This window comes from Furipterus horrens, unplaced genomic scaffold (assembly GCF_987537825.1).
Source record: "Furipterus horrens unplaced genomic scaffold, mFurHor1.1.pri manual_scaffold_4, whole genome shotgun sequence".
NCBI lineage: Eukaryota > Metazoa > Chordata > Mammalia > Chiroptera > Furipteridae > Furipterus > Furipterus horrens.
Window position 1 is genome coordinate 82238166 of NW_028327174.1, and position 27059 is coordinate 82265224.

Here is a 27059-nt window from a genome sequence, read left to right on the forward strand (position 1 = left end):
AGCAGACAACACTGCTATTTACTCCGCCGCCATCTTCCTCTTTCCTCCCACTCTTTTTAGATAGGCCTGCATTTTTATGAAATTTCCTCTCAGGATTGCTTTTGCTGTATCCCATAGGTTTTGGGTTGTTTTGTGTTCGTTGTCATTTGTTTCTAGAAACTTTGATTTCTTCCTTGATGTCATTGTTAACCCATTCATTATTTAATAGCATGTTATTCATTCTCCATGAGTTTGGGTGTCTTTGATTTTTTTCTTTGAGGTTGATTTCTAGTTTCAAGGCATTGTGGTCTGAAAGTTCAATTTTCTTGAATTTGTTGAGGCTTGTTTTGTGTCCTATCATGTGGTCCATCTTTGAAAATGTCCCATGTGCATTTGAAAATAATTTATATTTTGCTTCTTTGGGGTGAAAAGTTCTATATATATCAACTAAGTCCACTTGATCTAGTGTTGTTCAATGCCTCAATATCCTTGGTGTTTCTTTGCTTCAAAGATCTGTCCATTGTTGACAATTGCGTGTTAAAGTCCCCTACTATGAGTGCATTGCTGTCTATTATCCTTCCTGGAGTCTTTCAAAAATATTTTTATGTTGGGTGCATGTATGTTTACAAGGGTTATATCTTCTTGATGGATTTTTCTCTTAAGTATTATAAAATGTCCTTCTTTGTCTCTCTTTATGGACTTTGATGTGAAATCTCTTTTGTCTGATATAAGTATTGCTACCCTAGCTTTTGTTTCATGTCCATTTGCTTCAAATACTTTTTTCCATCCCTTTCAGTCTGTGTAGATCTTTTGTTCTAAGGTGAGTCTCTTGTAGACAGCATATATGAAGGTCAGGCTTTATAATCCATTCAGCAACCCTATGTCTTTTTATTGGTGCATTTAATCCATTTACATTTAAGGTTATTATTGATGGGTACTTATTCATTGTCATTTTACCCCTTTGTAGTTGTATTCCTCTCTCTGTTTCTTCATTCTTAAAGCAGACCCTTTAGCATCTCTTGCAATGCTAGTTTGGTGGAGATGTATTCTTTCAGCTTTCTTTCATCTGGGAAATTATTTATTTCACCTTCTATTTTGAATGAGAGCCTTGCTGGGTAGAGTATTCTTGATTGTAGGCCTTTGTTTTTCTTTGCTTGGGATATTTTTGACCATTCTCTTCTGGCTTATAGTATTTCTGCTGAGAAATCTGATGATAGCCCTATTGGAGCTCCCTTGTATCTTATTAGCTGTTTCTTGCTGCTTTTAGGATTCTCTCTTTGTCTTTCAATGTTGCCATTTTAATTATGATGTGTCTTGAAGTGGGCCTGTTGGGGTTCATCTTCATTGAGACCCTCTGTGCTTCTTCACTTGTGGGACTTTTTCTCTCATCAAGTTAAGGAAGTTTTCTGTCATTAGTTTTTCAAACAGATTTTCTATCCCTTGCTCTTCTTCTCCTCCTGGTATTCCTATGATATGAATATTATTACATTTCATGTTGTTCTGCAGCTCTCTTAAAACCTCTCCATTCTTTTTCAGTCTTTTTTCATTTTGTTGCACTGTCTGGGAATTTTTTTCTACATTGTCCTCCAGCTCACTGATCCAGTTTTCTGCTTCCTCTAGCCTGTTTTTAATTTCTTCTACTGTGTTCTTTAATTCAGAAATTGTATTTTTTTATTTCCTCTTGTCTTTTATTGATAGCTTCTATGTCCTTTTTCATGCTGGTGTAATTCTCAATAAGTTCCTTGTAGTTTCCCTGGAGTTCTTTGTAGTTTTCTTTGAGCTCACCGAGCTCATTGAGCTTCCCTATAATCCATGTTTTGAATTACATGTTTGATGGTTTTCTTTTTCTCTGTTTCATTTAGCACTGTTTCTGGGGATTCCTCCTTTTCTTTCAATGGGAGGTGGTTTTCCTGTTTCCCCATTTTTGTGACTCTTCCTCTTTGTTGCTGCTTCTTAGATTGATCTAAACTTCCTGGATCTGCCCTTGGTGATGTCAGATCATGTACCAACCTGGGCCTAGACAGCCTATTGGAGACTACCAGAGATCTACTGCCTTTGCCTGTCTCATTTAGTTGTTAATCTATTCAATCTGTGATCAGCTGTCAGGCTTAAGCACTGAGGGTGGGAAAGATTAATTCCTGCAGGTGCGGTTTTTCCTTCCCCTAAGGCTGATGCCACTTTGATGGGAATGATCTGCCTGCAGTTTGGAGAATGAGTCAGCACTGGGACCCATTCGGCTGCTCTCTAAGTTCTGTCCTCAAAGCTGCCACCCCAAATTCTCTCCAAGCTTCTTTAGTCCTCTATGCCCTCTCTCTGCTTGAGCCCAAGGTAAGTGGATGCCAAAATATTTTCATACGTGATCTGTTTAAGAACTCTTTGTCTCCAGCTGTTTCTTTCAGGCCAGTAAAAAACCCTGTGGCTTTTCGCTTTTCACAGCTGAATGCTATTTTACTTTCTGCTTTGTTACTGTAGTCTGGGAAGTCCAGCTGGGGGTTTAGACCCTGCCCTTCTCAGGGGAAGCCCCGGCTGCTGAGTTGTTTCTCAGTCCCTTCAGCTGCCACCTGTGGGAGCCCAGCCAGCCCTTTCACATCTCCACACTTCCTACTGGTCACATTGTAAGTGTTAGGGATAAAGAAGTAAGCCAGTGACTCTCAAACAAGTAGGAGATAATTAACAGATGAATCATAGAAAAGGGGCGAGGAAATGACATTCTGGAGCTCCTCATACATATCTCTGGGATCAAAAGGAGGAAGATTGTAGTCATCAAACACAGAGAAATGGGAAGATGTAGCTAGATAACTTTGCAAATGAGTTGGAGATAGACCTAAAACTAGATTACCCTTAGTTTATCACACCCTTAGTTAATCGGTTAATGGAGTTAGATTGTGAACCTGGATTAACCAGTAACGGAGAAAAGGGGAAGAAGGAGAGCGGAGGGGGAGCTAATCACGTTAGGGAGGGGAGCTAACTGCATAGGATAAAAGCAGTTTTCTTTGTCTTCTTTGTCTACTTTCCGGGCACATTCTCCTGGCTTGTGGTTCACCAAACGCTGCAGATTGGTGAATAAACGCCTCTCTTTGCTGCTCAAGTCCTGTTCCCAGTTTTTATTGTGAGCATTTCTCACACGAGGAAGCAGCCTTTTCTGTCTCTCATGGCTATAAGACGTCTCTCCAGCTAGTTTTCAGTTGGTTATTCCAGATGATTTCTCCACAATTAATTTGTAAATCCTGGGAAAAGGTTAGTGTAGCTTCCACTTACTCCTCCACCATCTTGATCTCAACACTCTGCATTTTAAAGTGTCCCAGGCTCCACTGATGAAGCAGTTCAAGGACAGTCTTTTCAGAAACACTGTCTTAAGGTTGGAGGCACACATGGGAATCTAGCCTTTAATTCTCTTCACAATGGATTTAGAGTGATTAAGATAAAGAACAGCAGTGGTGGATTAAGGTCAGTTGAGGACCCAGGTGCAGAAGAAAATATTGGTCCCCTTAAAAAAAAGAGAGAGACAGGGAAAATAAAAATACATGTTAACCGTATTTTATGCAGTGTAGTAATGAAACCAAACTTGGTGTCATTAGAAAAAAGTGTAAAGTTGGGGTTCTGTGGAGCCCTTCAGAAGTCAGGGCCCAGGGTGTGCACCCGGTGTGTCCGCCATTAAATCCACCTCTTAACAGACATGTCAGACATGTGGTTTCCATGTTAGCAGTGTGTGTATTGGCTGTCTTTTTTTGACATGTTGTCATTTAGCCAAAATGAGACCTGAAAGGTGGCTGCTCAAGAGGGTCTCATTGGTGGTACCTGCACCTGCACTACCACTGGGGGCCAGATCCTGGTGAAAAATTTTGTATGTCTAACAGTTTAACTCTTTGTGTTTAACCAGAAATAATTGTACACTAGAAAATAAAAAAAGTCAACTTTACTTAACTTCTGAGTAATCCAATTTACAATAAGGAAATCTGGTTTATTAATATTCCTTATAGGATATAGCTTTTCAAAGACTCAAGCCTGTCATTGGCATACTGCATTCCTTCTGCTCCTCAGGACCACTCTGCAGATTAAGACAGAAATTGCTTGGTACACAAGTATTGGGTTGGCCAAAAAGTCAATATTTTTTTCTGTAAAATAAAAGACATATTTTTCATTTTCACCAATATCTTTATTGATTTGGATATGTTGAGTATGTTGTCTATATCTCATGTGGTATAACACCAATTGTTTTCAATGTCTTTATTTGATCTCTATCAACTTCAACTGGTCCACCTCAAGTTGTCCAGTGACAAATGTCCACCGCAAAATATTGCAAACCACTTTTGACACATTCAATCAGTCACAGCATCTTCTTTATACACTGCACAAATCTCTTTTTCCATTTCAGTTGTGTTTTTACCTTTCTTGAAATAATAAAGTATGATATGCCAAAAATGTTGCTTATTTTCTTCCATCTTCAATATTAAAATGGCTACACAAAAATTCACCCATTTTGATGTTTTTAAAATTCATGCTGATATGACTGCTTTCACAATACAATCTAACAAAATTGTTTTTAATGAAGTTAAAGACAACTAAGCACTACCAAAGCCATCTTATGGAAAAACTTAACAAACCTCTTGACCAACCCAATTAGAACAGTTGGTTATTCTCAAGGACTGTTTCCATCGAGTTATTGAAACCTTATGTTTGCTTTTCTATAATTTAGGAAATTTAAACTAAAGAAAAAACAATAATAGAATTAGAGCATCTTTTTTTTATTTTTTAAGTTGGTTGAACAGTACAGTCTTTCAATACCCTTTATTGTCACATCTCACAAACATTGTTATTTCATACCTGGCATTTTATAATTATGACTAAAGTTATTTTGACATTATATTCACGACTTTAAAATTATTTATTTATTTATTTATTTTATTATTATCATCCTCACCTGAGGACATGCTTATTGATTTTAGAGAGGGAGGAAGAAAGCGAGAGAGAGAGAGGGAAAGAAACATCAATGTGAGAGAAACATTGATCCCCTCTTTTATACACTTGTATCACACCAATCAGGGACCTAACCTGCCACCTAGGTATGCACCCTAACTGGGAATTGAACCAATGACCTTTTGGTTCATGGGACAACACTCCAACTAACTAAGCCACACCAGCCAGGGCTATCGTCATGATTTAATGAAAACTTGATACAGATTTAAAATACAATGTATCTCCATTCATAACATAAACAATTTAATAGCATATAATAGGGATAGTTAATTTTGCCATTATATTTTGATTATTATCAGCTTCACTTTCAGAGAGTAACCTTTCCTTGCTTTAAGAAGAGCCTCATAACAATATAATCAATAAAATACATTAAAAAAAAAAAGAAGAGCCTCAGTCAGAGATTTTATATTATGTTTAGTATTGTACATCTGTGATAAACACCTCTGATTACTTCATAACCTGTGATGAATAGCTATTAATATAGCATTCTGCTTTTGAACCACATCTTAAAATGAATCCAGCCAGAAACACAATATATGCTATTTATTTCACCCTTTGTGGTAAATGTGGTAATTTTTGGCAAACACTGGTAACATCCAGCCTACTAAGAAAGAACAACATAGTCCTGACTGGTGTGTCTCAGTTAGTTGGGTGTCATCCTGCAAAACAAAAGATCACCATTTGGTTTCCCCATCAGGGCACATGCCTGGGTTGCAGGTTTAGTCCCTGGTTGGCTCACGTACCAGAGGCAACTGATCAATGTTTCTCTCTCACATTGATGTCTCTCTCCCTGTCTTTCTTCCTTCCCTTTCCCTCTGTCTCTCTAAAAATAAATAAATAAAATTCTAAAAAGAAAATTCAAAATATGTGGATCCAAATTTTCTTAATTAGCTTGAACTTTTTGTTAGCAAACCATTATGCTTTTATCTGCTTCCTAATATTGTAAAATAGCTGATAATTACTCTAAAGAACAAAATCTAATTATTTTCTATCTTTATTTAAATATAAGGGAAAAAAAAGGTATTTTTTCCCCTAGAGAAATGGAGAGGAGTAGGGAGCTAATCATCTGTATCTCCAGAAAATATTCCTCTTTTTGGCTTTTGTGAAGGGAGATATAATTTTACCTCTCCTATAATTACTTTTACTTACTAGCAAGACTATCAAGATTGTAATTGCATACAGGGATGAATTATGATATTTGTTGTCCTAGGCATTTTTGCTTTAATGGACCACTTCCTTAATTTAATTTTTTTATTATTAAATTTTATCCTTACCTGAGAACATGGTTACTAATTTTAGAGAGACGGGAAGGGAGAGAGAGAGACATGGAGAGAAACGTTGATGTGAGAGAAACACAATGGTCAGTTGCCTATCATACGTGCCCTGACTGGGGCTGAACCTGCAACCCAGACATGTGCCACTGACCTGGAATCAAACCTGCAACCCATACATGTGCCACTGACCTGGAATCAAACTGTTACAGAACCCCTGGGCTACTCCAGTTGAAAACAAACCCACGGGCTCTTTAGTTAGGGGCCCGATTGCCCGCCGCCAAAATTATAACTCTCAATACCAGAGTTTGGTGAAAAGAAAACGAATTGTTTATTTAATAGTTATATAGATTTAGTTATTTGCGGATTTCCGTTGTTAAGTCTTATGCTCTTTAAAACACCCACAAACACATATCCTTGCCTCCCCCCCTTCCAAACCAGGCTAGTTTTAGGGAAGTCAGAGAAACCGCTTCCCTACTTTCCAAACACAGTTCAGCTTTACCAGCAGCTGCCAATTACTCAATTCTGATTGGGGAGGTCCTTTCTGTGCTGTGGTGCCCTCCAGCTCTCAATGCAGGACCGCCTGGATTCTCAGCCTCCTTGCAAACTGCCTTCTTCCTGCAAACCGCATGGATCTCCTCTCCTCAAAACCGCATGGCAAGAGCCTCTTAAAGCAGCCTGGAGACCCCTTCTCCGAGTCACATGGAGAAGGCCTCTTTACCAAGCCACGTGGAGGGAGCACACAAGAGAGCGAGAGAGCGAGAGCCCCAGACCGAGCGCGTTAGCGTGAAAAAAAGAGAGAGAGAGAGCTAAAATGTCCACAGCTGCTTATATATCCCTGACTGCGTCATCTGACGCAGTGGGCGTTGCAAACCGTTCTGACCATTCACAGACCCTTACGTAGGCTCTGTGTGCTTTCCATACCATCCCCTGGTTCAAGACTCCTCCCATCTGCCTGAGGCTTTGGATGCATTAAAGCCATTTTGCATAAAAAAAGACAGTAGCCACCAGCCTCAGGCATGTGGAAGCATTTGAAAAGCTGCTTACTTCTCCCCATCCCCCAGCAGCAAACTCTGGGGATTTTTGGACTCCCCTGTTTCTGTAACAGTTTCCCCCCTCTCAGACTAAGACCCTTTATAATCTTATAAAGGACAATGGGCGAAGGTCTCATGCTCCTCTAACTGCTTCCTGCTGAACGTGGTCGTCGTCCTACCTACCCTTGGGTCTAGAAATCCCTAATAAGAGTGGGGATGTAGGGGAGGGTGCCCTTCCCACATGGGGAAGAATCTTGCAGAGTCCAGGTCAGTTGGCTATTCCTGGGTAGCAGCATGCTTGGTTTCCAAGGGCTGGTACTGCTGGACAAGCTGGCATTCTTGTCGTATTCTGAGGGCAACAGATTTGGCAACAGGGTTAAAAAAACACAATTCAACCTACAACCACTATATACAAAAGGCAGGAATTAATTTTTCAATGTCCCACGTTAGGAAAAGAAATGGCTTCTTTGGAGGAAGGTGTGCAGGGCATGTCACACCTGTCCAAAGCCCTTTTGCCCACTATACTTAGCTTGGGCTGAGGGGTATAAATTTTGGATTTCCCCCCTCTCAGACCTCTGGGCCCTTTCTGTCCAAGCCATTAGGACAGAAAAGAAACCAGTTTTAAAGTGAAGCCTGCAGACCACCCCATACTTCACCAACTCAGCCACTTAGTTCAGCCAAACCGTTGAGTCTCAGGAGGTGGCAATGCAGATGGGCTTCTTAAGTGAGGCCTATATGTACAGATAATTACTCAGGTAGAGATCATAGGCTTATGCCCTATGAAAACAGAAAGAACATGCATGTTAATTTACACAACACAGTTCACAAACCAGTCTCTTAATCTGAGAGACTGTCTTATTGGGAAGACCTCCAGTTGCAAGGCATTTGACATTCTTCTTGCCTGTAAATAAAGCATCCTTTATAATGTCACAGACTTGGTTTAACTTTCAAATGGAAAACAAACTTTATAGACAGTTAGCTGCACTGAGCATTGCAATTTTCCTTAAGTCACGATTTTTCTCCTTAAGATTACCCTCCTTGCCAGTAAAGGGACTGCATTAAGTCCAGTTTTAATTTAGCCTGTTCATTTGCATAAACACAACAAGAGCAGTGATTGATCACATATGATCTTTAAGTCTACTATGCTGGAACTTATACAAGGAACCTTCATGTTGACTTTTAGTTTGCCCATTAGGGCACAGAAGCTGAGCCACATACCTGCCATTCAGCCTTGCCTGCAAACACCTGCTTTCCCAAATCCTTTGGGTTTTCCATTGTGCCTTGAGGTTCTTTCTAGCCATCTTTCAGGAAAGCAACCTTCGTTCCTTCCCTGGAAAGACTGCCATGAACCGCACAACCAACCAAGGTGTCAGGCCTTTTTCCTTCTGGGCTTTCCTTAGCTTCAAAAGTCAAGTTCAGTTCCTCAGGGCTTTCTGGTAACAACCAGAGCCTAAGCATGCCTCCTTCAGGCATGTCACTCCAGTCAAAAGTCTTGGTTAACAATACCTTTATTAACAACTGGTCTTCTTAGTTTTATGCAAAGAAACCTAATGTAATTACTTACTCCTTTAAATTGCCAAATTCTGGAGGGATCAGGTAAGGAGAACAATACACAGTGTGAAGGAAAATCCTTGTCCTTCTAATATTCCCAAAATTGCATTTCCATGCCTTATACTTTCTTTTGTTCACTTTCCTACATGTGAAGTTTTTTTTTTTTTAACTTTCTCTGGGAAACCTCAATTTTCCTTTCAGATTATATGGCCAGTACCAATACAGAGAATTCCAGACCCTTCCTAGGCCTCAGGGAATTCTAGACCTTACATAGGTCTCTAATGGCTACATGCCAATCCCAACACAGGGAATTCCGAATGACCTTTCATAGGTCCCCAATGGCTAATGCCAATCCCAACACAGGGAATTCCGAATGACCTTTCATAGGTCCCCAATGGCTAATGCCAATCCCAACACAGGGAATTCCGAATGACCTTTCATAGGTCCCCAATGGCTAATGCCAATCCCAACACAGGGAATTCCAAATGACCTTTTATAGGTCCCCAATGGCTAAATGCCAATACAGAGGTACAGTAACCATACAATTAGACCACAAGTAGTTGAGGTTTCCCTTTTCCAAGGTTTAAAAACTTTCACAACCTTTCTATATATTTACCCATTCAGATTTAACCATAACCCATTTCCAATTCTTTTCCACACTGTAAAGGACTCTACCCAAACTCAGTATTTGGCAGCTAAAATTCCCTAGATTTGCAAGCACATGCCTAAAGCAAAAGAAACACTTTTAATCTGTGTTTCAGTTCACTGTCCTTTTTTTCGAAAGAGTAATTTCAAATCTTCTTCCGGAGTGCAGGTCCAACTTTCCCTTTCGGTGCCAGTCACAGCAGCAGGGTCTGTGTCCTCCTCAGGCGGTGCTCATTTTACCCGTGTGTGGTGTATCCAGGGCTTGATTCCAGCAGCTTCAGCGAAGAATGTGTTGTTAGCAAAACATCATAGGGACCAGTCCATTGTTCAGCCAGCTGCTGTTCGGGACCTTGCGTCTTCCAGGTCTTCAGTAAGACTCTGTCCCCAGGTCCGAATGGGTGCAAGGGTTTTCATTTCTACTTCCCTTCTTACGATTTGGACACTCATTTTTCCAATGGCCCTTCTTTCTGCAATAGGCACACTGGTCCTTGCCCAATGGCTCTTTCCTCCTCTCTTTAGGGTCCTGTTTCTTCCTTTGGCCTCTCCAGCCTGTTTTAAAGAACATCAGGTCCTGTCTTCTCTTTTCTACTCCCCTTGCATGGTAAACTTTAAATGCGATGTCCACTAACTGAGAGGGGCTCATTCCTAATACTCCATCTATACGCTGGAGTTTCCTTCTGATATCTGGGGCACTCTGCCCAATAAATGTCATGTTCACCATTCTTAAGTTCTCTTGTGCCTGTGGATCAACATCAGTGTACTTTCTATAGGCTTGATAGATCCTCTCTAAGAACTCAGAAGGATCCTCATCTGGTTTTTGCTGAATAGTCTGTACCATATTCAGGCTTTTTGGCTTGGGTACCCCTTTTCTAAGTCCTTCCAATATACACTTCCTGTAGTGTTTCAAAGGAACTAGGCCTCCACCATTTGGGTCCCAGTTAGGCTCTGTCCAAGGAATTGCCACAGTTGGGTCGGGGGTCCCATGGGGATCCTCTCCATGGAGACGCTGAGCCTCTTCATTAGCCTTACTTGTAACCAGTCGCCTCTCATCCCCAGTTAGCAGAATATTTAGGAGAGCCTGTACATCTGCCCAGTTCGGGTTATGAGTGGCAAAAATGGAGGCAACAAGCTCTGCCATTTTCTGAGGATCTTCCCTATATGAGGGGTTAGAATTTTTCCAATTTAGCAAATCTGAAGTGGAAAACGGAGTATGGGCCCAATAGTAGCCAGAGGGCTGGCCTTGCTGATTTATTCCACCTATTGGGTACTGCCGTAGAGGGAATTGGCTTGCTCCGAATTGGGAGGCCCCCTGACTATACTGAGTTCCTTGGCGGGTTCTGGCGGGGGAGACCCACTCCTCCTCCTGTAAGGGTGGAGTCATTGACTTTGCAGTTACTCCAGAGGCTGGCTCCAAAAAGGGTGGCGCGAGAGAAGTCCCTTGAGTTTGCAAAAGGGCGGGAACCGCGGAAGCCACTTCCATCTCTGGAGGTGGTATGGTGGAAGCAACCTCCACCTGCAGAGGGCGCTGCGCCACAGGAACCGCCGCCCCGGAAGCCTGGGCCTCCTGCAGAAGAGGTGGAGCCACTGCTGCGGAAGCTATGGCCTCCTGAACCGCCCCCACCTGTGCCTGGCTTGGTGCCAAATTAGAGCCTTTGTCTCCCGGATTTAGAGAATTAAAGAGGGCTACTTCCTCATTCTCCCTTTCTTCCGGCGTTTGACTCTCAGGAAAAGGATTTGAGATCTCCTTTTTCCTCTGCACCATTATTCGGGCCTCCATTTCTGCTAAGGTCTTATTATGCAACTCTACAAATGCATTTAGATAATAAACATCTTCCCAATTTCCCGATTGCAGACAGTACCCCTTTAATTGATTAATCACATGGTAATTCAGAGAACCATTCACAGGCCACCTTTTCTTACCACCCAGAACATACTCAGGCCAAACAGTGTTACAATAATAAATTAATATTTTCTTAGTCATAGGATAACGACAGTACATATCCCAATTTTCCAAAATTCTCTTTAGTGGACTGCACTCAGGGGCTTGCCAAGAACTGCTTTTATTGACCCAGACATACATGACAATGGCTATAACCAGAAAAACCCCAAAGACCAGAAAACATATATACCACTCAGGCATCCATAGTTCTGTTACTTCCAGGAATTCTCCTAATTGGACAAACAAATCTAGTATCCATGATGCCATTATTTCAGAAATACTTCAGAAATAAGTTTTAGCAAACAATCTTACTTCTCTAATCCCTTCTCAGTTCTATTTTCTTTTCACCACACTGGCGTGCTTAGGCGGTCGGCGCCCTCAGAAGGTGTCTCCCAAGGGGGTCGACCTGCCACGGGCAATTATTAACGTCCCGTCTGCGTCGCCAAATTGTTACAGAACCCCTGGGCTACTCCAGTTGAAAACAAACCCACGGGCTCTTTAGTTAGGGGCCCGATTGCCCGCCGCCAAAATTATAACTCTCAATACCAGAGTTTGGTGAAAAGAAAACGAATTGTTTATTTAATAGTTATATAGATTTAGTTATTTGCGGATTTCCGTTGTTAAGTCTTATGCTCTTTAAAACACCCACAAACACATATCCTTGCCTCCCCCCCTTCCAAACCAGGCTAGTTTTAGGGAAGTCAGAGAAACCGCTTCCCTACTTTCCAAACACAGTTCAGCTTTACCAGCAGCTGCCAATCACTCAATTCTGATTGGGGAGGTCCTTTCTGTGCTGTGGTGCCCTCCAGCTCTCAATGCAGGACCGCCTGGATTCTCAGCCTCCTTGCAAACTGCCTTCTTCCTGCAAACCGCATGGATCTCCTCTCCTCAAAACCGCATGGCAAGAGCCTCTTAAAACAGCCTGGAGACCCCTTCTCCGAGTCACATGGAGAAGGCCTCTTTACCAAGCCACGTGGAGGGAGCACACAAGAGAGCGAGAGAGCGAGAGCCCCAGACCGAGCGCGTTAGCGTGAAAAAAAGAGAGAGAGAGAGCTAAAATGTCCACAGCTGCTTATATATCCCTGACTGCGTCATCTGACGCAGTGGGCGTTGCAAACCGTTCTGACCATTCACAGACCCTTACGTAGGCTCTGTGTGCTTTCCATACCATCCCCTGGTTCAAGACTCCTCCCATCTGCCTGAGGCTTTGGATGCATTAAAGCCATTTTGCATAAAAAAAGACAGTAGCCACCAGCCTCAGGCATGTGGAAGCATTTGAAAAGCTGCTTACTTCTCCCCATCCCCCAGCAGCAAACTCTGGGGATTTTTGGACTCCCCTGTTTCTGTAACAAAACCTGCAATCTTTTGGTTTACTGGACAATGCTCCAACCAGTTGAACCACACTGGTCAGAGCCACTTCCTTAATTAAAAAAAAAATTAAACTGATATTTTAGAACTGTGTATAAGTGGATATATAATTCTGACAGGTAGAAAGAGTAACTGATATTAGGGCTGTCATTGGAGTTTTCCCTCTTAAACCTTAGCATTTTAATAATGTTACCTTTGCGATCTTCCTTTAGTTTTTAGAAACTGTTTGTTTTTCAATTAATAAATTTTATTTTAAGCCCTGGCTGCTGTGGCTCAGTGGATTGAGCATTGGCCTGCGAGCCAAGTGTCACTGGTTCGATTCCCAGTCAGGGCACATGACTAGGTTGCACGTCAGGTCCCCAGTTGGGGGCACAAGTGAGAAGCAACCACATAGTGATGTTTCTCTCCCTCTCTTTCTCCTTTCCCCTCTCTTCAAAAGTAAATAAGTAAATAAACAAAACTAACAAATAAATAAATAAATAATTAGAAAAAAATAAATTTTATTTTAGAGCAATTTTAGGTTAGCAGGAAGTACAGAGAATTCCTACATACCTGTCCATGTCTCCACACATGCACAACCCCCAACCCCCCAATCGACATCACACTTCAATGTGGGATACCCCCTCCCCAACTACTGGACATGGAAGCATTATTTTTAAACCTCACAGACTCAGAGGACAGAGGGCTGGACACAGGGAGGCCGAGGGAGGCTGTGTGCTTAAGCTTGGCAGTCATGCTCCAAGGGGTGAAACTTCAGACCAGACTGGGTCACTGCCCCATGGAGCCGCCCCACAGCTGGAGGACAGGCCAGCTCAGTGCCTTTGACAAATGAGGCTTTACATTTCCATAGCTTGTTTTGGAGCTCAAAGCAGTACACTTGTACAATTAATGAACCTACACTGACACCTCATTACCACCCAAAGTCCATAGTATACATTAAGATTTTCCCTTGATATTTTACCTTATGGGTTTGAAAAATGCATAATGACATATATCTAACATGTAGCATTACATGAAATAGTTCTACTGATTTAAAATCTTCTGTGCTTCACCTATTTACTTTTTCCTCTACTTTAACCCCTGGCAACCACTAATCATTTTATATCCATAGTTTTGCTTTTTTCCAGAATGTATCATAGTTGGGAGTCATACAATATGTAGCCTTCTCAGATTGGCTTCTTTCACTTAGTAATATGCTTTTAAGGTTCCTCCACATCTGTTCATGGCTTAATAGATCATTTCTTTTTTTAGGGCTAAGTAATGCTCCATTATACGGATGTATCAAAGTTTATTTATTCACGTACTGAAGGACATCTCTGTTGATTTCAACTTTAGACAAGTACAAACAAAGCTGGTAGAGACAACTGTGTGTAGGTTTTTGTGCAGACATAAATTTTCAATTCATTTGGTAAATATAAAGAAACCCAACTGCTGGATCAAATGATACAAGTCTGTTTAGCTTTATAAGAAACCACCAAACTCTTTTCCAAAGTGGTTGTACCATTTTGCATTTCTGCCAGCACTTAATGAGAATTGACAAATGAGGCCTTACATTTCTTCATATCCTCACCCACATTCAGTGTTACATGTTTTGGATTTTTACCTTCCTAATAGGTAGGTAGTGGTATCTCATTGTTTTAATTTATAGTTTCCTAATAACACAATATTGAACATCTTTCATGTATTTATTTGGTATCTTTTATGTTGTCTTTGGTGAGGTCTCTTTTATGGTTTTTGACTCATTTTTTAAATTTGAATATTTCTTATTCATGAATTTTAAGACTTCTTCATATATTTTGGATAACAATCTTATCAGATATGTCTTTTGCAAATGTTTTATCTCAGTATATGGTTTATCATAGTCTCTTGGTGGTGTATTTCTCAGAGCAGAAATACTTAATTTTAACAAAATCTGGCTTATTAATTGTTTCTCTTATAAATTGTATCTTTTGGTTGTATCTAAAAAATTATTACCATACCCAAGGTCATCTAAATTTTTTCATCTTTGGTATTTTATGCTTTACTTTTAGTTTGTGATCCTTTTGTTAATATTTGTGAGGTGTTTAAGGCCTGTGTCTAGACTTATTTTTTGTATGTGGTTGTGCAATTGAGCACCATTTATTTTCTCTTCATTGCATGCATTTGCTTCTTTGTCAAAGATGAGTTGATTATATTCACATAAGTCTGTTTCTGGGCTCTCTCTTTTGTTCCATTGATCTGTTTGTTTATTCTTTTCCCAGTCCTACTATACTCTCTTGATTATAATAGCTTGATAGTAAATCTTGAAGTCAGTTATTGTTCGTCTACAAACTTTGTTCTTTTCCTTCAATACTAAGTTAGTTGTTTTGGGTCTTTTGCCTATGTAAACTTTAGAATCAGTTTGTTAATATTCTCAAAATTTTGCAGGTATTTTGATTTTGATTGTGTTGAATCTGTAGATCAAGTTAGGAAGAACTGACTTCTTGACAATATTGAATCTTCTTATATATGAACCTAATTTCATGGGACATCTTTCCACTTAGTCTTTTTTTTTTTTTTAATTTTTATTCCTTTTGGCAAAGTTCTGTATTTTTCCTCATAAAAACTGTTAGTTTTTAACTAAGGAGTTTTACTTATTCAACATGTCCATTTTGCCCTGTGACTACCAGTCATAAGTAGCCTTGTGAAAAGAGGCCTGTGCTCCCCTATAAAAGGCTTGTGGAGCACTTCAAAATGTCTGGGCTTGCTGGACAGTTCTTGCTGTCTGACCTGGTTCTCACAGGTTTAGTCTTTTAAATTGATACAGATTTATGCTCATGTCTTAAAGCCTTTTATTATTATAAACCTTAGCAATTTCAAGAATAAATAACATAATTTTAGATTTTGCAGATCATGAAAAACAGGGTAATCCTTACCATTCTTGTTTTAGCCCTATTTTTATCGTATTTTACTAAGAGAAACAATAAAAAATCTCCTGTATTTCTTTAAAAAAAACACCTTTCAGTAAGATTATTTTAATTATCTTCTTTTTAAAAGAGTGTATCTGATATTATTATTATTATAATGCAACCTTTTATTTATTCCCAGCTGGTTTCCTACTTCTTGAATTTCCCATTTGTGCTTTAGAAAACAATAGTTAAGTGCAAAGAACTCTAAAAGTTATTTTGTATGTGACATGAGATCATACATTTTAAAACAAATTTAACAGTATCATTTTCTCGATAAAACATTGATAAATTTCAAGATGTACTCTGTGCTTATATTGTTTAACTAATAGGCATATGGTTATTTTAGATATAAACTCTCCTTTTCAAGATTTTTTAAATGTTTTCAATAGGGAGTCTTTGCTTAAAATGTTACCTGCTCTAAGAATTCTCAATGGTGAAATGCTAAACTCATATTCAGAAAGCAACATTGAAGAACACTGTCAACCAGGATTAGGACATTTTCTGATACTTTGTCAGACCCAGATTAGAGAATTCAACTTACTAATTGAAAACTACCTTACTGGAAAAGGGTAAGACTGTTATCTTCAGTTTGTCAAAGTTTAAAAGATTTAATGCATTTTATATCTATGATTAAAAATATTCTGATTAATGCAATCATACTTTTTTGGATTAGAACAGTGCGTTTTAGGGATATTCTCCCTTTAAAATTCTAGTATCATCTTTTTATTGTTTGAAATAAATCAATATCTATTTTGAACATAATTTAAAAGTTAAAATATTAGATAAAATAAAGCATGAGGATAGTTTCAAGACAATATGCAGACATTCATTAAGTCAGTCATTCAATTAATAAAAGTTTATTTTAAAATTATTGTACAAAGACACAATCAGATTAATATAAGAGAAAATTAGATAAATAGGTAATTGCAATGGAGAAAGGCAAGTTTTATAACATAGATAATGTTTACATATAAGGTTTATTGCACATATTTTATATTTATATATTAAGCTATTATGAATCAAAGTGAGAAAAGCAGTCCACAAATGCACATATTCAGGGGACAGAAGCTGAGAGTAAAATTCTAATCAAATATCAAAACAAGAGAAATTCCCATTCTTTATCCAAAATTTGATTGCATTATTATGAATGAGTTACAATTGATCTTTCTATAATTTTTTTCTAATTTGCCTTGATCCAGAAAACACAAATGGAAAAGAAAAAGGATTTCATATTTCACTTAAGACATCTCCTTTATAACTAGAACAATAATATCAGCTTCCAAATGTCTTAATTAGTGAATTATATTATCAAAATATTGCCATTTGTACTTTCATACATGTTTATCTATATGAGTTGATTTTCTATTTAAATGTTTTTAAATATAGTTTATTCATATTAAAGACAAACTTAACAGCTTTAAAAATAATTCTAACTTGTGTGGATAATTAATTATCAAATACTAAGGTTATTTAGATCTGTTGTTGCATAAATCTAAACTTATATCTTCTTGTATATGTAGGGTAATATACAATTTTTTATGTAAAGATGACCCTCGATATTCCTGATGGAAAATAAACTATATTATATATATGTTTGATCACAAACTGTGGTAAATTTAACACCTAGCCATAAACAGTTGATATTACAACATTGAACTGAACTTTTCTGATTTATTAGTCAACAATTAATGAAATACAAAATATCAAAAATGTATTGGGTCCTGATTGGTATGGTTCAGTTGGTTGGGCATTGTCCTGCAAAGCAAAAGGTTACTCATTTGATTCCTGTTCAGGGCACGTGCCTGGGTTGCAGTTTCGGTCTCTGGTTGGGATGCACATAAGAGGCAACTAATTGATGTTTCTCTTTCATATTGATGTTTTTCTCCCTTTCTTTCTTCTTCTCTTTCACTCCCTCTAAAAATTTTTTTTTAAGTGTTAAAAAGACATATTAGGGGACCCTATGTATGTTAACATTCAATAATAACTTTGTGAATAGAAGGAGTGTCTACTTATCTCTACATCTTGGGAAATATAACTTTTACTTTGTATGGTATGGATAAAAATTCTTATACATAGTTTACTTATATCCTAAATTATTTCAGAATAAATTTAAGGCAGCTTGTGGCTATACATTAAATATAGTCAAATGTAGTCAATATTAAATGTATATTTGAAGTAAGTAAAATTAAATAAAAACAGGAATAAAGGTAGATAAATAAAATGTAGCCAAGAATAAGGCTCATACTAGAGCAAGGTCCTTTACATTTTCTATTAACAGCTGTAATCTGGCAAACTGAAAGTATGATTAATTACACAAACTATAACCTCAATAAGATAAAAATCCAACAATTGTTCAAGAGAATCATAACCATTTATCTCTTAAAGTATTTGAATTTTCTTTGGAATGGATTATTTTTCCAGAAAAAAATAGGAATAAAAACTTTCCCATAATATAAGTTCTTTGTTTAAAAGTCCAATAAAAATATTTTCTATGGCAAGTGTCAATGTAGAAAGTACTTTTAACTTTGTTTCATAAATAACTTCTCCAAATTTAGGCAGCAATGATTTCTCATGTTTAGCATGGATTTTTCCCATTCATTTGTACCAAAAATACCTAAAATAAAAATGGTTCTAAAACTTACAGACATTTTGTCTGGATTGACAGATCTATATTAACTAAACAAATATTTTCAAATTTTGTTACACATGATATCAATTTTTATCTAAACAACCAAGAATAAGTTTTTAATGAATGTTATATTAAAGTTTAATATTCATGTCAGGCCACACAGGGAAAATTTCAAAAGCTACATTAGTTTTAATATTTGTTGATATATTCTTATAATTAATTGTTCTCATTATTTGTTCAGAAATATATTCACCTTGGATGTTGCAGAAAATATCTGTCATTATTTTAAGAAATTAATGACCCTTAGTAAAGAATACCGATATGCTCATGAACACGGGGATGTAAGTATAATCAAGAGAGGAGAGTCAGAAGCCCAGCAAAATCATTTGGCTCCTACAGACAGTGATAGCATACTGCAAAATAGAGTTCTTCACTCTTGTGCAAACAAACACAAAGCAGACTCACCAGATATTTCTGAAAAATGGATGGACTCTGGTCCTAGTCATTTCCTATTAACCAACTCCTTAAGCGAAGATACAGAAGGAAGAAATCAGGAAAATATAGTAGACCAGAAGAGAGAAGACGGCAAGGCCAGTGCTATTCCCACCAAAAGAATCCCATTCATGGAAAGAGTTACGACAAGTTACCTGCTGAAGAATAACCCAAATATTGAACATTATGAAAAAATGTAAGATTTATAGATCGTTTTTCTATTACAGTTGTATATTTTTATAGATAATATTAGTTACCAAATAATAACTTGCTAAAGGATTTAAATCATTATTATATTTTATATTAATCCCTTTAATTATGTTCTATGATGTGCACAAGTTGTTAATTGAATACAGATTAATTTGATTGAATTATAGCAGGTTCTGATTTACTTGACTAGTTTTTCATTTAAAATGAGTACATGTAAAATTATTTTTCTATCTTCCAATCTCTAAATACAGTAGTCCCTCTCTATATCATGGTTCACTTATCAGGGCTTTTACTGTATTGTGGGATTTAAAAAATATATATTTAATTATCACATATTTTTCGCTATATTGTGGGACTTTGCAGTACTGTATACGTATGTTGTTAAAGTTACATAGGTTTAAGAGTGTAGAATATGTTTAAGAACATAAATAGTGTTTATAAAAGTGTGGAAAAGGTTAATAAGGGAGTGGGAATAGTTTATAAGTGTGTGAGAAGGGTTTATAAAGTCTTAAAATATATATAAATACTAAAATAAATGTAAGATTCCTACTTCGTGGATTTTCACCTATTGCAGGGATGTCTAGGACATAATACCCTCAATAAGTGAGGGAATACTGTAATTATTAAGGAGAAATGACATACTACATTATTTTATGAGTCAGAGAAAGACAAGTATGACTTCCATTATATGTGGAATCTAAATAACAATATAGACAAACAAAAAAGAAACAGACTCATCAATATAGAGAACAGACTGGTAGCTGCCAGAGAGGAGAGAGGCTGGGAGATTTGGTAAAAAAGTTGAAGGGATTGGTAGCTGCAAAACAGTCATGGGATCGTAAAGTACAGCATAGGAAATATAGTCAATTATATTGTAACAGTTATGTATAATGCCAGGTGGGTACTTAAGATATCAAGGGGAACACTTTGTTAAGTATACAATGGGGGACCCAAAAATAACTGGAATTTACTCATAGTTTAATATAAACTGATGTGTAATAGGGAAGAACCTAACAAGCTCATTCATTCAAAGTCCTCTCTGTGCCCATTGTTAGAGATGACCCAGCAGATATTTATTTAATAAACATTTGCTTTTCATTTCTATGTGAATTGCCTTCTCAGTCCTTGAAGTCCCAAACCATAATCTCCTCCCTTTATCCTTAGCTCCAGAGTGGCATAGAAACTTCAACTGCCCAATGCCTTTTTGGTCTCACATCTTATGGCTCCACTGAATGTATATTGTAATAACTTGGATATTTTCTCCTGTTAAATTTGACTATTAGCACAACTAGAAGAACTTAGACAGGAAAATTATTTTTGTTGCCAGACAAAAGAGGTCTGTTTGTCTGAGCGCATTAAAGCCCCAAAACACAGGAACAATAGTTTGCAGTGAAGAAAATAGGGCTTATTTTTAGGAGGTGGCTTTTGCTCATAGACATAGGTAAGTTAATGTTCAAAGATCTGGCTCCCCTATGGCTTCTGGGGAATGGGTTGTATAAGGGGGAAATCATTAATCATGGTGAATGAATTAGGGTCACGTCAGGGTCATGGTCTCTACTGACTGGTTGGAACTAGGATAGGGGGTAGTTGATCAGTGCATCCTGGTCTTGATGTCAGCCACAGCTTTTCTGGGCCTGGAGATAAAACATAAGTGAGGTCTAGATGTTATCTCTACTTTGATGGAAAATCTGTCTCTGTGGTCAGTATACCCCAGCTTTTGTTTCCTAAGATAATTTGGTGCTGACCGGACTCTCATTGTCCTGAGAGCTTAATGATTAAGGGAGTGGTCATGCAAGGGAGAAGGAGGCTGGTGAGTCAGGGTGCTGGATGAGGCCAGTCTGAATCAAAGGAAAGAAAGGAGAAAAGATCGTATTAAAGAAATAGTTTCCGCATGGTTACATTTTTTTGTGCCATCCACACGTGTCCCGAACCCCATTAACTCCAAATACACATAAACAATATTTAGAATTTATTAATTCATGATAAGTAAAATAACCAAACGATGATAATAGGGAAGGATGAAGAACTAAAAATATTGACAGACCGAAGACCTAAAGAATAAAGGGAAAAGAAAATGTATACCCACTTGCTGAACCTTGCCATTGAGTAATTCAGGAAGATTCACTGTCAGCTGTATAGGTAACTCCTAAGTGATTTACATGTGTTCTTATGCTAAGGACACTTTTATTATGATGATTTTTTGCTAAAAAAAATGATGGTGATGATGATAATGATGATGATGATGTAAAAATAATAGGAGTTCTTTTTCTCAGTATAGAGAGCACCCTATGTTCAGGAAACCCTAAAGTAACTTCTTTACCTGCTTTCACTGCTTTCAGTATAGTGAAAGCAGTCCTTGTGTTAGTGTCACTGAAGAAAATATCCCCCATCTGCATTTTCTCCCCTTGGGAAATTTTGATGACATTGGGATGAGGAATTCAAGCACTTCTTGACTGCTCAGCTTTAGAAGAAATTCACAATTACAGTCAGTAAAATTTGTATGTATCTGGTGAGAAACATATAAGATATTGTCTTAGGTTAAATACCTTATCTTAAAAGTTTCCCATTCATTACCAGTTACACACTACAGGTATATTTTCTTTATCAATCAAAGTACCTATTATGTACAATGCTTTAAAATTTTCTAACTAACCTAGGCTGGTGTGGCTCAGTGGATTGAATGCTGGCCTGTGAACCAAAGCATCACCAGTTTGATTCCTAGTCAGGGCACATGCCTGGGTTACAGGCCAGGTTCCCAGTTCTGGGTGTGACAGAGACAACCACACATTGATGTTTCTCTCCCCTTTTCCCCTCTCTCTGACAATAAATAAATACACTCTTTAAAATTCTCTAATTTTTGTTCAGAAGATGAAGGAATGAATGTGAATTAAAACTGTAACAAAATTTACAAAGTTTTCTCTGACTATAAACAAAAGATAGTGTCTTATTTTTAAATAATACTTTATATAGTCCAGGTTTACAAATATAGCTTATGAGAACCTCTTATATACAAATGTGTATTTTTGGGAACTAAAAGTATTTTCTTTTCTCTTCATAATAGTGTGGCAGCTATGGTAATTCAGGCATACTGGCGTGGTTACATTGTGCGTAGACAGTATCATTTCTCTGCAAAACTATACACTGCTTCAACAGGACTCCTGACCTCCCGGCCAAATTCCTGCATCAAAAATCAAACTCTTTTAAAGAAAGAAGACAGTGAAAATACTGTGAATATCCAAGAACAGAAGGAAAAGGCTGCTATTCTTATTCAGGTTTGTTTTAATATTTTGGCGAAATAGCCAAAAGAGATGTACTAGTCATCTTTCACTGGATTATTCTGTATAACAGGCAACCCTCAAATCTTAGTGACTTTCAAATCACAGGGTTTATTTCTTACTCATGTGACATGTAGGCTACAGGTTGGTTGTGCCTCTGCTTAGTATGTGGGCTGAAGGAGTTACCTGTAATTTGGAAATACTATTCTTGAGACGGAGGGCCAAGCTAAACTAAACAATTATATTTAAAGCATCTGCTCATATGTACCATATGTCACATATGTTAACATTTGGATAGACAAAGCAGGTTTCATTTGACCTAATATCTAGCTATTTTTAGAAGCATTTTAAAAATCTACTAAAATAATCTTAAAGTCCTTCAAATACACTTTTAACTTTAAAATTCAGGAAGCAAATAGTGAGTAGAATTGATTCAGCCTCACAAAGGCCAGATTTCAAAATGGTGTTCAATGTAGTCACATTTATCCTTTTATTTATTCAATCATTAAATAGTTTTTAGAACCTACTGTTAGTCAAGCACTGTTCTAGTCTCAAGAACTATAACCATGAACAAAATGTACAAGATTTCAGCCCTTATGGAGTTTATATGCTATTGGAAGAGGCAGACATAAACTAAATAAATACCTAAAATAAGGTCTGTGGAAATTCATGATACTTCACCTGAATTGAATGATCATACCTAACAAAAATTTAATGTTTCCTTCTCTTCGTTTAATCAGCAGATATTAATTGGCACAAAAACCTTACAAGTTTACATTCTGCTAAGATGTGCAGTTAATAAGTATGCATGCTAGATAGTGATAAGTACTAAGTGAAAAAATAAAGCAGGAAAAGGTGGGTTAGGAATATCAAGGAAAGCTTATTATTTGAGATAGGATGGATGGAGAAGACCAGAAAAGGTGACATGGCAGTGAGAGATAAGCCATTAGATATCTGGGGAGAGTATATTTCAGGCAGAAGAATTATCAGATTTTAATGCACTGATTTAGGATCATACTACTGTGTTCAAAGAGCAGCAAGAAGCTAGTGTGACTAGACAGTGCTCAGGGAAGAAAAGTGTAACTTAAAAATCATAAGCTGTTATAAACACTTTGGTTTTTACTCTCAATGACATGGGAAGATATTACAGGAAGCTGAGCAGTGGACTCATACAATCAAGTTTTCTTTGTCTTGTGATTCTACTGAGGGAAGGCAGGAGTAGAACTAACAGAATCAATAAGGAGGCTATTGCAGTAGTCCAGACAAGAAACAATATCAGCATCAGCAAAATTGTTTCAGTAGAATTGGTGAGAAAATCACATTCCAGAATATATGTTGATTTTCCTTATGGGTATGCATATATATTTTGAAGGTAAAGCTGATAATATCAGTTCACGGGGTTATGGTATATGAGAGATAGAAAGGAGTCAGTGATGTCTCCAAAGTATTGGCATAAGCAGCTAGAATAGCCTTAAAGAATAGCCTTAAAATTAAGTCTCTGGCTTTTGCTGTTTATTAAAATGATAGTTTTCAAGACCATTATCTTTTCTATGGCTCTAATAAATAAATTCAGTATTGCAGTTGGCGTAATTTATTTGGAGTGTGCTCTTAATGGCAATGCAATGCATAGACAAAGCTATTACTAATACCTGAATGGCGGTGGGCCATGGGGGAGGGCAATAGATTCAAGGAGACTCTGAATCTCAAAATATTATTCTGCTACATGAGGAATGAATATGTCATACAGTCCAGACCCCCTCCTGCCATCAGTTGATGAGTACTACATTTTTAAAGCATTAATGGTAAATAGATATTAAACTTTTGCTTCACTTCATTAAATAAAGAGAAGTTCATTACTTTATGGAACAGTCTAGTTCAGTGACTGATATTTCTGTTGAAAGTTCTTTTGAACATTTTCAGCTTCTTTATATTTGTAACAAAAGTATGCAAAATTTAGCCTTTCTTAGCAACTTAGAACAAGTCTCTTCTATATCATGGTACTTAAAAACATTGAAGTCAAATCAAATTTATTTTCTCTTCCCTTGAGTACAAAATGTAATTTAAAAAATCATTAACCTTAAAATATGAAATGAAGGCTGTCCAATCATCCCGGAGAGCAGAGAATGATACACTAGAAACATCCTGGGCTTTAGAGCAAAATGAAGATTTCATGAATGTTGTGGGGAAGACTGCTCTCTGCTCACCAAAACTTACATTCTCCTCTTCTTGCTAGCATACAGTCAGCTTCCCTTGCACTTTAGCATGGCCCTTTTTTTTAGTTCCAGTCAATTGAATTTGAGTGAAAAATACATGTACCACTTTCATGTCTGGCCCATGAAACCTCCCACAGATATTCCTATATGTTTTTTTCCTTTTCTGCCTGGCTGAAATGAAGACAGCCTTTGAGGCAACCCTTGGAAGAGTTTGGATTGCAGTCTACAAAGCATGGATATCTGAATCACTCTACTTTTTAATTTATATTTTATTGATCATGCTATTACCATTATCCCAATTTTTCTTCATTTGCCCCTCTCCACTCAGCATCCCCTACTCCCTCAGGCAACACCCCCACCACCATCATTGTTCATGTCCATGGGTCATGTCCATAAGTTCTTTGGCTACTCCATTTTCTGTACTGTACTTTTAACATCCCCTGGCTATGCTTTTACTACTTATTTTTACTTCTTAATCCTCTCACCTCTTCACCCACTCCTCCACACCTTCCTCCCATTTGGTAACCATCAAACCACTTCCCATATCCATGATTCTATCTCTATTATTGTTTGCTTACTTTATTTTTTAGATTCAAATGTTGATAGATACGCATTTATTGCCATTTTATTCTTCATAGTTTGGATCTTCTTTTTCTTAAGTAAGTCCCTTTAACATTTCATGTAATAATGGTATGGTAATAAATGATGAACTCCTTTAGTTTTTTTCCTTGTCTGGGAAGCTCTTTATCTGCCCTTCCATTCTAAAAGATAGCTTTTCAGGGTAGAGCAATGTTGGTTGTAGGTCCCTGTTTTTCACATCTTTGAATACTTATTGTCAATTCCTTCTCACCTGCAACGTTTCTTTTGAGAAATCAGCTGACAGTCTTATGTGAACTCCCCTGTGGATAGCTAACTTCTTTTATCTTGCTTATTTTAAGATTCTCTCTTTATCTTTAACCTTTGACATTTTAATTACGATGTGTCTTGGGGTGGCCCTCTTTGCATCCATCTTGCTTGGGACTGTGCTTCCTGTACTTGCACATCTATTTCCTTCACTAAATTAGGGAAGTTTTCTTTCATTATTTTTTCAAATAGATTTCCAATTTTTTTTCTTTTATTTTTGCTTCTGGCACCCCTATGATGCAAATGTGGGAACATTGTAAGTTTTCCCAGAGGCTGTTTTTTGCTTGCATATGTTCCAAATCATGATTTGATTCTCAGCTTCATCCACTCTACTCTTGTTTCCCTGTGAATTGTCCTTTATTTCAATTAGTGTATCCTTCGTTTCTGACTGTATCTTTTCTTCTTAAATTAATTAATTTATTTACTTTGGGGGAGGACCCCTGCTCTGTAACAATCCCCCCCCAGACTTAATACCCTTTATAATCTTATAAAGGACAGTGGGCAAAGGTCTCATGCTTCTCTAGCTGCTTCAGGCTGGGCATGGTCATCAACCTACCTACCCTTGGGTCCAGAAATCCCTAATAAGAATAGGAGTGTGGAGAGGAGGGTGGCCTTCCCACATGGGGAAGGATCTTGCAGACTCTGGGTCAGTTGGCTGTTCCTGGACAATGGCATGCTTAGTTTAATAGACTGGCAACCTTGTTGTATTCTGGGGGCAACAGATTTGGCAACAGGGTTAAAAGGCATCATTAAATCCATAACCACTAGATGACAAAAGGCAGGCATTAATTTTTTAATGTCCCACATTAGGAAAAAAAAGTTTTCTTTGGAGGAAGGTGTGCAAGGCACGTGACACCTGTCCAAAACCCTTTTGCCCACTATATTTAGTTTGCGTTGAGGGGAATATTTTAGATTTCCTCCCCTCTCAGACCTCTGGGCCTTTTTGGTCCAAGCCATTAGGATAGAAAAGAGAAACCAGTTTTAAAGTGAAGCCCACAGACCACCCCATACTTCACCAACCCAACCACTTAGTTCAGCCAAACCATTGAGTCTCAGGAGGCAGCGATGCAGACAGGATTAAGTGAAGCCTATACATATAGAAAATTGCTCAGGTAATGAGATCATAGGCTTATGCCCTATGAAAACAGAACACACATGTTAATTTAAGCAACATAATTCACAAACCAGTCTCTAAATCTGCAAGACTATCTCATTAGGAAGACATCTAGTTGCAAGGCATTTGACATTCTTCTTGCCTGTAAATTAAGCATCTTTGATGAATGTCACAGAGCTAGTTTAACTTTCAAATGAAAATAAATTTTAAATAAAAATAAACTTTAAAGACAGTTAGCTGCACTGCTTTATAGTTTACCACTGAGCATTATGATTTTCCTTGAATAGCAATATTTCTCCCTAAGATTACCCTCCTTGTCATTAAAGGGACTGCATTAAGTCCATTTTTAATTTATCCTGTTCATTTGCATAAACACAACAAGAGCAGAAAATGATCACATATGATCGATCTTTAAGTCTGCTTTGCTGGAACTTACACAAGGAACATTTAGGGTGACTTTCGGTCTGCCCCTCAGGGCACAGAAGCTGAGCCATTCAGCCCTGCCTGTAAACACCTGTCTCTTCCAAGCTCT

At 37.7% G+C, this 27059-nt stretch overlaps 1 protein-coding gene across 1 annotated transcript in view; it reads left to right on the forward strand.

Annotated features, from left to right (window-relative positions):
- The window catches only part of LRRIQ1 (leucine rich repeats and IQ motif containing 1), a 264993-nt gene that overhangs the window by 115493 nt on the left and 122441 nt on the right, over positions 1-27059 (forward strand). The window contains exons 15-18 of the mRNA XM_090275671.1: positions 16081-16260; positions 18562-19008; positions 19190-19192; positions 22084-22294. Coding sequence (XP_090131797.1) covers positions 16081-16260; positions 18562-19008; positions 19190-19192; positions 22084-22294 — 841 coding nt within the window. The remainder of the gene's footprint in view (positions 1-16080; positions 16261-18561; positions 19009-19189; positions 19193-22083; positions 22295-27059) is intronic.